The 14,319-nt window shown below is 50.2% G+C and overlaps 1 protein-coding gene across 1 annotated transcript in view; it reads left to right on the plus strand.

Moving 5' to 3' along the window:
* Positions 1-6,400: 6,400 nt before the first annotated feature.
* ankfy1 (ankyrin repeat and FYVE domain containing 1) overlaps positions 6,401-14,319 on the plus strand; it is a 70,494-nt gene continuing 62,575 nt past the window's right edge. The window contains exon 1 of the mRNA XM_052035668.1: positions 6,401-6,457. Coding sequence (XP_051891628.1) covers positions 6,448-6,457 — 10 coding nt within the window. The 5' untranslated portion in view covers positions 6,401-6,447. The remainder of the gene's footprint in view (positions 6,458-14,319) is intronic.

Here is a 14,319-nt window from a genome sequence, read left to right on the forward strand (position 1 = left end):
GTAAATCTCTTCTGCACCCCCTCCAGCTTGACAATGTCTTTCCTATAACAGGGTGAACAAAACTGTACACAATACTCCAAGTGTAGCCTCACCAATGACTTATATAACTGCAACATAACGTCCCTACTCTTAAACTCAATGCCCTGACTGAAGGCCAGCACGCTAAACGCCTTCTTCACCACCCTGTCTACTTGTGCGGCCACTTTCAGCGAACTGTGCGCTTGTACTCCCAGGTCCTTCTGTTCCACAACACTCGTTAGTGCCCTGCCATTCACTGTATACGTCCTACCCTGGTTTGAATGTCCAAAATGCATCACCTCACATTTATCCAAGTTGAAATCCATCTGCCATTCCTCAGCATATCTCCCTAACTGATCAAGATCTCTTTGCAATTCATTGTAACCTGCTTCACTATCAACAGGACCCCTAATTTAGTACCATGAGCAAACTTGTTAATCGTGCCATGTACATTCATATCCAAATCATTTACATTCATAATGAATAACAGAAGTCCCAACACTGGCCACCGTCACAGGCCTCCAATCAGAGAATCGACCTTCAACCATCACCCTCTGCTTCCTACCATCGAGCCAATTCTGAATCCACCTCGCTAGCTCCCCCAGAATCCTATGTGACCTAACCTTCCAGACCGGCCTGCCGTGCGGGACCTTGTCAAAGACCTTACTAAAGTCCATACAGACAACATCCACTGCCCTACCTTCATCTATCCATTTAGTTACCTCTTTGAAAAACTCCAAAAGATTCATCAGACATTACCTCCCGTGTACAAATCCACACTGATGATTCCTGATCAGGCCTTGACTATCCAGGTGGTGGTAGATCTTGCCCCTCAGAATTCCCTCCAGTAACTTCCCTACAATTGAAGTCAGGCTCACCGGTCTGTAGTTCACTGGCCTGTCCTTGCCACCCTTCTTGAACAAAGGAACAACATTAACTACCCTCCAGTCTTCTGGAACTTCGCCAGTAGCTAATGACGAAGCAAATTATGATTAGTAGATTTGCAGATGACAGAAAGATTGGTGGAGCTGTAGATAGCATAGAAAGTTGCGTAACATGGATCAGATGGAAGGTTACGTGGAGCATTTGCAGATGGAATTTAATCCAGAGAAGTGTGAGGTAGTGCACTTTGGGAGGTCAGATTCTGGTAGGACATATTGAGAACTCCACAAATGCTGCCCGACCCGCTGAGTTCCTCCAGCTCCTTTGTGCATTGATCCATATTTCCAGCAGCTGCAGTCTCTTGCATCTCCAGGATGTATAAATGGCAAGGACCTGAGGAGTGTTGATATACAGAAAGACCTTGGGGTGCAAATCCATAGCTCCCTGAAAGCGTTGATAAGGTTGTGAGAAAGGTATTTGATATGCTTTCCTCATAGGCCAAGGCATTGAGTAAAAACGTTGGGCTATCATGTGGCAGCTGTACACAACATTGGTTAGACCGCACTTAGTGTATTGTGTACAGTTCTGGTTACCACACTATAGGAAAGATCTGATAGCAATAGAGAGAGTGCAGAAGAGATTCACCAGGCTGTAGTTATAAGGAGAGAATTGGATAGGCTGGGTTTGTTCTCACTGGAACGTTGGAGGTTGAGGGGTGACCTTATACTGGTTTATAAAATCACGAGGCGCATAGATTAAATTCCATCTGCAAATGCTCCACGTAACCTTCCATTTGATCCATGTTACGCAACTTTCTATACTATCTACAACTCCACCAATCTTTCTGTCATCTGCAAATTTACTAATCATAACACCAACATTCTCATCTAAGTCGGTATATATTACAAACAACAGTGGTCCCAGCACTTGATCCCTGTGGTACACCTATTGGGAGAGACTTCCAGTCAGGAAAATACCCATCCACCACTCCTCTCACCAAGCCCATTTTGGATCCAGTTTGCCAACACTCCTCAGATCCCTTGTGCTTTGACCTTCAACATTAGCCGACCATGTCGGACCTTGTCAAAAGCTTTACTGAAGTCCATGTAAACCATTGTCCCTACTCTGCGTTCATCACTTCTCCCACTTACTGATCTACCACCCTGAATGTACAAAGTTCACTAACGCCTCCACAAACAGACGTCTACCCTTGAGCACACCTCCGTCTCCAAATTCCGTTCCAAGCCACAGCCCATCCTTGATCATCATTGCATCTGAATTGTGGCGCTCCCTCCCCAGCAGTGCTGCGGGAGCCACCTTTACCAGAAGGACACTGGAGTGTGCAAGAGAATGGGACCAACACTGAGCATCCACAGAACAGAGTTCCTCCACCAACCTGCCCCTGTTGCACAACTCTGGTTCCTTTGAAAACAAGAAGACCTTGGAGAACATGGACCACTTTCTCAGGGGTCACCCGTCAGTGAAGGTAGACATCGAGGAAGAAATACACCATCAGCCTCTAATGGTCCAGAGAAACTGGCCGTCTGAGGCAAAGAGCGTTTGAAGACCAATCCCTCAAACCTGGCACAAAGGTCGGGGTCTTTCGGAGGGCAGTGATCACTGGCTTCAGGGACGTAGACTATCAACAGAAGGCACCTCAAAGAGCTGGAGAGCTCCACCAATGTCATCTTCAAAACCACCCCCGAATCCAATAGCAGGGTAGTTGAACCAACATCAGTATCCTCTCTAGCCTCCCCAGTAATAAGGCTTTGTTGGTCCATTGGACAGACCATGATGCCCGACTCCTGACGCAGGTGTTGTGTTCCAAGCTCTGTCACGGCAAGGATTACCAGAAGGACTGACAAACACTTCAAGGATGTTCTCAAAGCCCCCTCAAATAAATGTACCTCCCCCACTAGCAGAAGGAGTACGCAGGAAGGCACTGGGAACCTTGAGTCTCTTTGCAGGCTGCATGGCAAAGCCCAGGGAGAACTACAGATGGAAATGCACTGCCTCCCATTCAACCTACCCCTGCCCCACCTGTGGCCGAGTCTGCGCACTCCACATTGTCCTCATCAGCCACTACAGAACACATGGAATCCGTTTAGAAGACCCAGAGACTACCCTTGGAGAGAAGACCAGAACGTAGCCACAGCTCGAGAAGGTGAAGCTCGCCACCAGCTTCTCCAGGGTGAGCGGGGATGGGTAGTAAAGTGGCGTCACAGGTAGACAGGGTGGTGAAAAAGGCGTTTAGTACGATGGACTTCATCAGTCAAGGCATTGAGTACAGAAGTTGGGACGTTATGTTGCAGTTGTATAAGTTGTTGTTGAGTCTGCACTTGGAGCGATGTGTACAGCTTTGGTCACCCTGTTATAGGAAAGATGTGGTTAAACTGGAAAGAGCGCAGAAAAGATTTACGAGGATGTTGCCAGGACTAGAGGGCCTGAGTTATAGGGAGAGGTTGGCCAGGCTGGGTCCTTGTTCCTTGGAACGTAGGAGAATGAGGGGCGACCTAATAGAAGTGTTTAAAATTATGAGAGGCATAGATAAGGAGGATAGTAATTGTCTTTACCCCAGGGTAGGGGGGTCCAGAACTAGGCTTACTTAGGTTGAGAGGGGAAAGACTTAAAAGGGGAAAGTTTTTCATCCAGAGGGTGGTGAGTGTATGGAACGAGCTGCCAGAGGAAGTGGGTGAGGCAGGTACAACAGGATCATTTACGAAGCACTTGGATAGGTACATGGAGGGGCGGGGATTGGAGGGACTGGGCTGAATGCAGGAGATTGGGACTAGCTGGGTGGGCACTGTGGTTGGCATAGACTGGTTGGGCCGAAGGGCCTGTATCCGTGCTGTCTTGCTCTATGACAAATATCTCTACAAGGGCCTCCGTGATTTCTTCCCTGGCCTCCCATGAGGTCTGGGGGTGCACTTGGTCAGGCCCTGGGGATCTGCCCACCTTACCGCGCTCCAAGGCTGCAAATACCTCCTTCCTCGTAATAAGCATATGATCCAAGACCTCACTACCCTCATTTCCATGATATTCTCCTTAGTAAACACCGAGGAGAAATAGGCATTAAAAAACTCAGCCATCTCCTGCAGTTCCACACATAGGTGGCCCTGATGGTCTTTAAGAGGACCTAGTCTCTCCCTGGTCACCGTTTTGCTGTTAATATAACTGAAGAACCTCTTGGGATTATCTTTAACCCTGCCTGCCAAATCCATCTCATGACCTCCTGATTTCCCTCTAAAGCCTGGTCTTAAACTTCGTCAAGGGATTAATTCATACCCAGCTGCCTAAGTGCGACGTACACTCTCTTTTTTTTCCTGACCAGAGCCTCAATATCCATCGTCAGCCAGGGTTCCCTGAACTTGGTATGTCTATCCATCACCTGGACGGGAACATGCTGCCCCTGGACTCTTGATATGGCCCTTTTAAAAGCCTCCCACTTGTCAACTGTTCCTTTGTCTTTGAAAAGGATATGTAGAGGAACCAATACATATAGGTTCCTCTATATATTACATGAGGAAATTGTCTTGGGCACACCGCACAAATTCCGCCCCACCCAGGCCCTTTGCACTCTGGGTGGCCCAGTCAATACCGGGAAAATTAAAATCTCCCACTACCACCACCCTACTATTCTCACAACTATGTGCAATTTCTCAACACATCTGCTCCTCAAGTTTCAGCTAACTACTGGGGGGTCCATAACATAGACCTACCAAGTTGATCATCCCTTTCTTATTTCTAAGTTCTAAGGGTGAGGGTGCGGGCGTGATGGGGGTGAGGATGTGGGTGGGGTGAGGGTGGGAGTGAGGGGGGTGGGGTGAGGGTGGGGTAGGGGTGTGGGTGGAGGAGAGGTGAGGTGGGGTGGGGGTGAGGTTATGGGGTGAGGGGTGAGGGGGTGTGGGTGGGGGGTATGGGTGAGGTGGGTGAGGGGTGGGGGGTGGTGAGGGGGGGCAGTGAGGGGTGGGGGGTGAGGGGTGGATGGGGGGTTGAGGGGTGTGGGTGGGTGGGGGTGGGGGGAGGGAGGGGGTGAGGGGGAGGGGTGGGGGAGGGGAGGGGGAGGGGTGGGTGTGGGGGGTGTGGGGTGAGGGGTGGAGGGTGGGGGTTAGGGTGGGGGGGTGAGGGGTGTCGGGGAGGGGAGGGGGTGGGGGAGGGGTGGGTGGGGGGTGTCGGGGAGGGGGTGGGGGAGGGGTGGGGGTGAAGGGTGGGGGGGTGGGGGAGGGGTGGGGGTGAAGGGTGGGGAGGAATGGGGGAGGGGAGGGGGTGTGTGGGGGGAGGGGAGGGGTGGGGGGAGTGGGGATGAGGGGTGGGGGGGTGGGGTGGGGGTGGGTGGGGATGAGGGTTGGGGGTGGGGGTGGGTGGGGTGGGTGGGGATGAGGGTGGGGGAGGGGGTGGGGTGAGGTGTGGGGAGTGGGGTGAGGGGTGGGGGAGGGGGGGGCGGGGGTGAGGTGTGGGGGGGAGGGGGTGAGGGGTGGGGGAGGGGTGGGGGTGAGGGGGTGAGGGGTGGGGTGAGGGGGGTGGGGGTGGGTGGGAGGGGGGTCGGGGTGGGGGTGAGGGGGGTGGGGGTGGGTGGGGGGGTCGGGGTGGGGGGGAGAGGGGTGAGGGGTGGTGAGGGGGAGGGGGGGTGAGGGGTGGTGAGGGGGAGGGGGGGTGAGGGGTGGGGGGTGAGGGGGGAGGGGTGGGGGAGGGGGGAGGGGTGGTGAGGGGGAGGGGGGGTGAGGGGTGGTGAGGGGGAGGGGGGGTGAGGGGTGGGGGGGGTGGGAGGGGGAGGGGGGGTTGGGGAGGGGTGAGGGGGGGGTGGGAGGGGGGGGAGGGGAGGGGTGAGGGGGGGTGGGAGGGGGAGGGGGGGGTTGGGGAGGGGGAGGGGGGAGGGGTGAGGGGGGGGTGAGAGGGGGAGGGGGGTTGGGGGGGAGGGGGGGAGGGGAGGGGGGTGAGAGGGGGAGGGGGGGTGAGAGGGGGAGGGGGGGTTGGGGGGGAGGGGTGGGGGAGGGGGGAGGGGTGAGGGGGGTGGGAGGGGGAGGGGGGGTTGGGGAGGGGGGAGGGGAGGGGTGAGGGGGGTGGGAGGGGGGGAGGGGAGGGGTGAGGGGGGGTGGGAGGGGGAGGGGGGGTTGGGGAGGGGGGAGGGGAGGGGTGAGGGGGGGTGGGAGGGGGAGGGGGGGTTGGGGAGGGGGAGGGGGGGTTGGGGAGGGGGAGGGGGGGAGGGGTTGAGGGGGGGTGGGAGGGGGGGTTGGGGAGGGGGAGGGGGGGTGGGAGGGGGGGTTGGGGAGGGGGAGGGGGGGTTGGGGAGGGGGAGGGGAGGAGGGGAGGGGTGAGGGGGGTGGGAGGGGGAGGGGGGGTTGGGGAGGGGGAGGGGAGGAGGGGAGGGGTGAGGGGGGTGGGAGGGGGAGGGGGGGTTGGGGAGGGGGAGGGGAGGAGGGGAGGGGTGAGGGGGGGGAGGCGGAGGGGGTTCGGTGACGGTTCGACTTTAAGAGGCGGTTCCCGCGCGCTCCGCCGTCCCCATTTCTACGGGAGTGGGAGATATCGCGAGATTTGCACAGATCCAACATGGCGGACGGTAGGACTGGGAGCTCCGATGGGCGGAGGGTGTGACCGGGCGGGGAACCGGCGGCGCTGCCGCTCCGAGCGGGGTGTCCGCGGCCGGCCGGGCAACGCCCGCCCTGGGACAGGGAGCGTGGGTCTCCTCGAGGACTCACCGCTCCGCCGCACACCCAACCCTCACCCTCCCCCCCCTCTTCTCCCCCCCCTCACCCCCCCACCTCTCCCCCTCACCCCCCCCACCTCTCCCCCTCACCCCCCACCTCTCCCCCCTCACCCCCCCCACCTCTCCCCCTCTCCCCCTCACCCCCACCACCTCTCACCCCTCACCCCCCACCTCTCACCCCTCACCCCCCCCACCTCTCCCCCCTCACCCCCCCACCTCTCCCCCTCCCCCCGTCACCCTCCCCCCGTCACCCTCCCCCCGTCACCCTCCCCCCGTCACCCTCCCCCCGTCACCCTCCCCCCGTCACCCCACCTCTCAGTTCTTCTCCCCTGCCCTCCCACCCCCACAACCTCCTGCTCCTGCCCTGCCCCCACCCCAAACTGTAGCCCTGCCTCAAAGCCTCCCTTTCCTTGCTTTGCCAGCCCTGCTTCCATCTTCCCTCGACCCACAACCCCCAAACCCCACACGCCCTGTATTCTGTGCATTCCTCATTCTGCCGCCAACTCTTCTCTCTCCTGTCTGCCCCACCCCTTTCTATTTCTCATACAGCCTGCCCCTATTACCTTTTTCCCATTACACCCTCTGGGTCAGTGTTCTGAAACCATTTCCCTTGCAAGGGAGGGAACAGGTGTGTGTCGGGTGGTAAGGGGTTGCGTGTCTGGGCCCTACCGTTAGGTTTGCAGTCAGAACATTCAGTTTATGTACTTTCCAGTCATCTATTTAGCTTCTTTTGAAACATAATCCTTGTACTAACTAATGAAGGTTTCAATTATTAAGTACATTAAATATGAAGAAATATATGGCTGCTTCATTCTACACTGTTGTCTGAAGGAATGACATTACTCAGAGAATTCCTTCAAATCCATCTTGAATCTTTTCGATACTGATGACCAATTTGTAGAGTGGAAACAGAAATGTAGAATGTGTCTGTTAACAAATAGAAAATTTGCTTTGCAGGGGAAAGTGTGAGGTAGTTTGGTTCAGAAATTAGCCAGTTTTATTTCTTGGTTGGAAAGGAGTTAAGAAATCTGGAAGTAAAATTTAAGAACTTCTACAAGTAGCCAATGAGGTGATGTGTAAAAGCAGGTACTGTGGTTCAAATCTGTGGAGTGAGATTGAATACAAAGGCAATGTTTTTGTCATCCACAAGTTTGCAGATGATACCACCGTAGTGGGCTATATCTCAAATAACGATAAGTCAGAGTACAGGAAGGAGATGGAGAGCCTAGTGACATGGTGTCATGATAACAACCTTTCCCTCAGTGTCAGCAAAATAAAAGATCTGGTCATTGACTACAGGAACAGATGTGGTGCATGTGCCCCTGTCTACATCAACAGTGTTGAGGTTGAGAGGTTTGAGAGCTTCAAGTTTCTAGGACTGAACATCACCAATAGCCTGTCCTGGTCCAACCACTTAGATGCCACAGCCAAGAAAGCTCACCAGTGCCTCTACTTCCACAGGCAGCTAAAGAAGTTTGGCACCTCCCTGTCAACCCTCACCAATTTTTATCAATGCATCTCAGAAAGCATCCTGTCCAGATGCATCACGGCTTGGTACGGCAACTGCTCTGCCTGTGACTGCAGGAAATTGCAGAGAGTTATGGACACAGCTCAGCTTAGCACATCTCGAAAACCAGCCTCCCCTCCATGGACTCGGTCTACAGTTCTCGCTGCCTCAGTAAAGCAGCCAGTATAATCAAAGTCCCCACCCATCCACCCCGGACACTTTCTCTTCTCCCCTCTCTCATCGGATAGAAGATGCAAAAGCCTGAAAGCATGTACCAGCAGGCTCAAGGACAGCTTCTATCCCACTGCTATAAGACTATTAAATGGTTTCCTAGTACAACTTTTGACCTCACAATCTACCTCGTTATGACCTTGCATTTTATTGTCTACCAGCACTGCACTTTCTCTGTAGCTGTGACATTCATTGTACTACCTCGATGCACTGTGTAATGAATTGATCCGTATGAACAGTATGCAAGACAAGTTTTTCACTGTACCTCGGTGCCTATGATAATAATAAATCAATTCCATTCCAATTGATATCGATCATTGAGTATACTTGGACTCATGGGCACAGTGTCCATTCAACAGGAGGGTATTGAGGAAAAGTATTGGGAGCCATTGAGGATTGAAATTGAGGCTAGGGCTCTTAGCTTGAGAAAATACTAAATATAGACCTGAAAAAGACTTCTTCAATATTTGTAAAGGGGTTTGATGAAGTAGATGTGACAAAGCTGTGCTGGGTTGTAATATTCTGAAACAAGGGTGCTCAAGCTGTGGGCAATGAGATCTTTTGGTTATCTTGTTGGTGATTACCCCAGAAAAAGAGCAGTTGCTTTAACAGGATAGCCAACTGTTTTGAGGCTCAGGAACTGTGTGGAAGAATGAATCCTTGATAATCTCCTGCCATTGTACAGAGGAAGTGTTGGGGTGAGGATTGTGGTGGTGATCGCAAGACAGGATCAGAAGGGTCGTTGGTCACGATGTGTGGGGATTGAGGATGTTGGTGACAGATCATTACGATGTAAGGTTAATGGCATCTCTTTCTTGGGACTTTCATGCAATAGCACAGTCTGCTAATGCCAAAAAGGGCTTCAGTGAGGTGAATGATACTTGCCACTCATTAGTCTATGCCTGCATGTTGTCTAGATGTTGCTGTATGGAGTGCAACTTGTAAGGATCCTCTAAATGGTATTGTTCCAATGTACCTCCTGGTCCTTTATCATTTTTTGGGGAGTTGTGAATGGAAGTGTACATTGTGGAATGTTCAGGGAGCATTCCCATTTCTGACCATGTGATGGAAGGAAGGTCATTGCTGGAGCAGCTGAAGATGGTTATGCTCAGGACATTATCCTATGGAACTCCTGCAATAAAGTCCTGGGGGCAGGATGGTTGACCTCAGTCAACTGCAACCAGCTTCTCTTGTGTAAGGTATGAGCCAATGAAATGTTTTAATGCCCAATGTCTTCATTTTTGTCGTTGCTCCTTAATGCCACACATAGTCCAATGTTGCCTTAATGTTAAGGGCAGTTACCTGGAATTGAGCTTTTTGATCCATATTTGAACCAATGCTGTGTTTGAGATCTGGAGCTGTGATTTTTGATGAAACTGGGTATCAATGAGCAGGGTAATGGAGAGAAGGTCCTGCTTGATAGAAATATTTTCCTTTACTTGGCTTCTGATTGAGGGTGCTCTGGATGGTACTTGGACAAATTGACCTTTTTTCTGCACAGACATTATATTCTACCCAACTTTTCACATGGTTGGGTAGATGCCAGTGTTGGAACGGTACTGGAATGGCTTGTCTATAGGAATATCTAGTTCTGGAGCATTGCCATTCAGTACTACACCTGGCACGTTGTCCAATACCATAACCTTTGATTTATCCAGTATTCTTAACCATTTCTTGAATCAAATTGGCTTCTGTGTTGGCAGAAATCTGTGGTGGTGAGATGAATCACCTGTTCTGCATTTCTGGCTAAACAGGCTTTAGCACTTCCATGCTGGGACTTGCCATACTGGAGGATGGAAGTATTCATGAAGATTCTTCCTTGAGTTAGCCGTTTAATTGCCTATCACCATTCTTGACTAGATGTGCTGCAACATAGGTCTTTGATCTGATCTGTTGGTTGTGGGTTCATTAACCTCTGACTATTGCATGCAGTTTTTGCTGTTTACTGTCCACCTATTCCTTCGTTACAGCTTTGGCAGATTAATGCCTCGTTTTTAGGTAGACCTAGTCTTGCTCCTGGCACACTCATCTGTACTCTAAACCAAAGATTATGGTAGTGGTTCACAGCACCTCATGTCAAGCTTTGAGCTTCCGAGATTAGTTTTGAGTTTCCTATTGAGCACATTGGTAATGCAGCACAAAGTGATGAAGGGCGTCTTTGCTGTGAAGCTGGAACTTTGCCTCCTCTAGGATTGTTCAGAGATCATCTCTTCTAATGCTGTTTTGACAGATAGGTGAAGATGTGGTCAAGTAAATATACCGCTCCTCTGAAATCACCCAATTCCTGATGCAGACCCAGTCCATCTTTCAGGACTGGAGTCAGCTCCGTCTGGGCTGCTCGCTAATGGATGTGGAAGTCCCACCTCCAATATACGTTCTGTGCCCTTGTTACTTTTGGTGCTTTTTCCAAGTATTTCTAAGCAGGGAGTTGCACTGTTCTGTCAGGCAATGGTAGATGGTAACTGGGAGGTGTTCTTGTCCATATTTGCCTTGATACACAGGTCCTTGTGGGGTTATGAGGCAATGTTGAGGACTCAGCTGCTTCCTGTGTGTACAGCCATTCTTGAATTTATAAAAGGGACGTAGTCCTGGAAAATGTCATAAATCCAACACTTTATGCAAAATGCCCTTAACATTTGGTACAGTGTATTTCTATATGGAGTCAAATGCCATAGGAACAGGCCCTTTGGACCACCACGTCCATCCGCTGCACCCATCTGTAGTAATCAATTTACCCACATTAGGTCCATACCCTTCTATTCCTTGGTGATTCAGGTGTATGTGTAGATGCTGCTTAAATGTGGGAATGTTGGCCACTATCTACCCCATGATTTTGTATACTGTACCTGTATGAGGTCAGCCCTTGGCCTTTTCTGCTCCAGGGAAATTGAACCCAGCCTATCCAGTCTCTCCTCATAACTGAAATGCGCCAATCCAGGTGAATCTCCTCTGCACCCTCTCCAGTGCAATTACATCCTTCCTGCAGTGTGGTGACCAGAACTACACACAGTACTAAGTGTGGCCTAACCAATATTCTATAAACTGTAACATGAAGTCCAAGCTCTTGCATTCATGGTTCATTATCGTGAAAAAGCTTCCTACAATGATTCCTATCCAAAGAGTCAATGGTGTTGTAGTGAAAATTAGTAAGTAAAATGTTGGTAAATTGGGGAATTACTGTATACCACTGTGCTAAATTCTGTGACAGATCTGTCCTGCTAGTGGGACAAGACACATCCAGAGATTGTGATGGAGGAGATGGCACCTATCTGTGAGGTATGATTCTGTGAGCATACTACAGCAAGCTGCTAGTGGACCAGCTCTTTCAATACAGACTTGAGCTGTTTTATGAGGGGATCTCTGCAATAACTGTTATTGTTTTTACCTGTACTACATCAATGCACTCTGTACTAACTCAATGTAACTGCACTGTGTAATGAATTGACCTGTACGATCGGCTTGCAAGACAAGCTTTTCACTGTACCTCGGTACAAGTGACAATAATAAACCAATCAAATAGGGTTGACTAAGCTGTGAACAACTTTGCTATAACTGAATTTGGTTGATGTCGGTTTGTCCGTCTGGTTTTGTTTCCTGCTTTGTAGTGGTTTTTGTACAACTGAGTGGTTTGCTAGGTTGTTTTAGGGAGTGTTTAACAGCCACATTGTGAATCTGAAGACACCAGACCAGGCAAAGTTAGTGCATTTCCTCCCTTGGCGAACATGGGTGAACCCAATGTGGTTTTATCATTTGAGACTAGTTGTTTTTGGTTGTATTAAATTCTACAGCTGTCATGGTGGCATGTGGATTTTTATTCCTTTAAGTTAACATTCTTGACAACATTCTCCTTTAAAGATCTTCAAAGCAATCAGCAACTAGGCCCCTAAGGTTTCTAGCGGTGTTGCCCAGTCTTAGTCATCCAAGCCTAACATCCCCAGCGCCCAGTATACCCAAGGGAAAAATTGGGTAGTACCTGCCAGCTGTGTGCCAGCAGCACTTGATAAGTAAATCTGAAACACAGGACCTGGATATTTGCAACATAATAGTTGCTAACATATTGCAAGTATCTCTCTTCAATTGGACTTGCTGTCCAAAAATTGTATGGCTGATGAAACATCTGGCATGAATGTTTCATAATTCACTGGCGGTTAGATGTGAGAGGATCCACACGAGTGGAATTCTGCCCATTGTAATTAGTGAAATTGATGGTGATGAAATACTCTGCCCCAGCTGGAGGAATTATTGCTTTGTTTGTGTGTGCAACCAGTTGTCCAGAAAATTAACAAATTCCTCGTATCTCCTGTCTTGCACAAGCTGCAACTTTCACTGTTATTTTCTGCTGGCCAGAAGGATAGGAAGTGGAAGGAGGAGGAGGACTTCAGTTCTTGAGGTAGCCAAGCAGATTGTGAATTGCGAGTTGGCTGGCTCAGGGTTACCCTGGTGGGCAAAAGAGATGTATTGCAAAGTGGTTATGTAATCTGGTCTCTGCAATGTAGAGGAGACCACCCCCTCCTCTCATTGGTACCAAATGCAAGAAATGTGAGTGAATCACTGCTTCACCTGGAAGGAATTCTTGGGTTCCTGCATAGTGGGAATGGATAACAGGCCAGGCATTGGTTCCCCTGTGGTTATGTGGGAAGGTGCAATGAGGAGGGAAGTGGGTGTTGGTGAATATGGAAGAGAGCTTCAAGTTGCTGGGTGTAAATATCACCAACAGTTTGTCTTGGTCCAGCCACGTTGACACTATGGCCAAGAAAACACCCCAGCACCTCTTCCTTAGAAGGCTGAGGAAATTTGACGTGCCCTTGGTGATTCTCACCAATTTTTGTTTTTACAGATACACCATAGAAAGCATCCTATTCAGATGCATCACAGCTTGGTATGGCAGCTGCTCTGCCCAAGACCGCAACAAATTGCAGAGAGTTGTGAACACAGCCCCTGTCCATCATGTAAACCAGTTTCCCCTCCATTGACTGTCTACACTTTTCGCTGCCTTGGAAAAGCAGCCAATGTAATCAAAGACCTCTCCCAGCCCAGTCATTCTCTCTTCTCTTCCCGCCCCCGCCTACCCCCTTCCATTAGGCAGAAGATACAAAAGCTTGAGAATGCCTACCAAGGCTCAAGGATGGCTTCTATCCGCTGCTTTCTTAAATGGACCTCTTGTACATCAAAGATAAACTCTCAATCTCTCAATCTACCTCATCGTGGACCTTTCACCTTATTGTCACCTGCACTGCACTTTCTCTGTAACTGTAACAACACATTCTGCATTTTTTTTCCTTATGTACCACCTCAATGTACTTGTGTATGTAATGATGTCTGGATGACATGCAAACAAAAGCTTTTCGCTGTATTTCAGTACATATGACAATAGTAAACCAATTAACAATCCAGGGAAGTGTGGAGGTAAGTGCCTCTTTGGAATGTTGACAGAAGGAAGGGGAGGTTGCACCTTTTGGCAGTGTTGTATGGAAGATGGCAGAAATTACAGAAGATCTTTCGAATGTGGAGGTTGGTGGGGTGGAATTTGAGGACAAGGATAAGAGAGGTAAGAACAGAAGCACAGGGGATGGAACAGACACACTTGGGACCCCTGCAAACTATGGTGGAGGCAAAACTGCAGCTGATGGAAAAGAACGTGTCAGAACTACCGGTGTGCAAGGTGTCAGAACAGAGGCAACAAAGCCAGTGAAACTAGAAGAAGGGGTGGAGGGTGTATAGTCAAGGTAGCTGTGCATTTCTAATGAATATTAGTGGGTGAGCTGTCCCTTGAGATGGCAATAGAAAAATAAAGAAAGGGAACAGAAAAAAAAGTTCAAGTTTCGGAGTTATAAGCTCTGATCAGAATCAATTCATTCTCTTGCTTGCTAAGTGATCATGAGTGGACAATTAATAAGTATTCCATATCATTGGGAATGAACTGTTTTAGTTGAGTCTCAGATATTGCTACTTTTCACATGCCAGAACCTTGCCACAG

Source organism: Pristis pectinata, chromosome 21 (assembly GCF_009764475.1).
Source record: "Pristis pectinata isolate sPriPec2 chromosome 21, sPriPec2.1.pri, whole genome shotgun sequence".
Lineage (NCBI taxonomy): Eukaryota > Metazoa > Chordata > Chondrichthyes > Rhinopristiformes > Pristidae > Pristis > Pristis pectinata.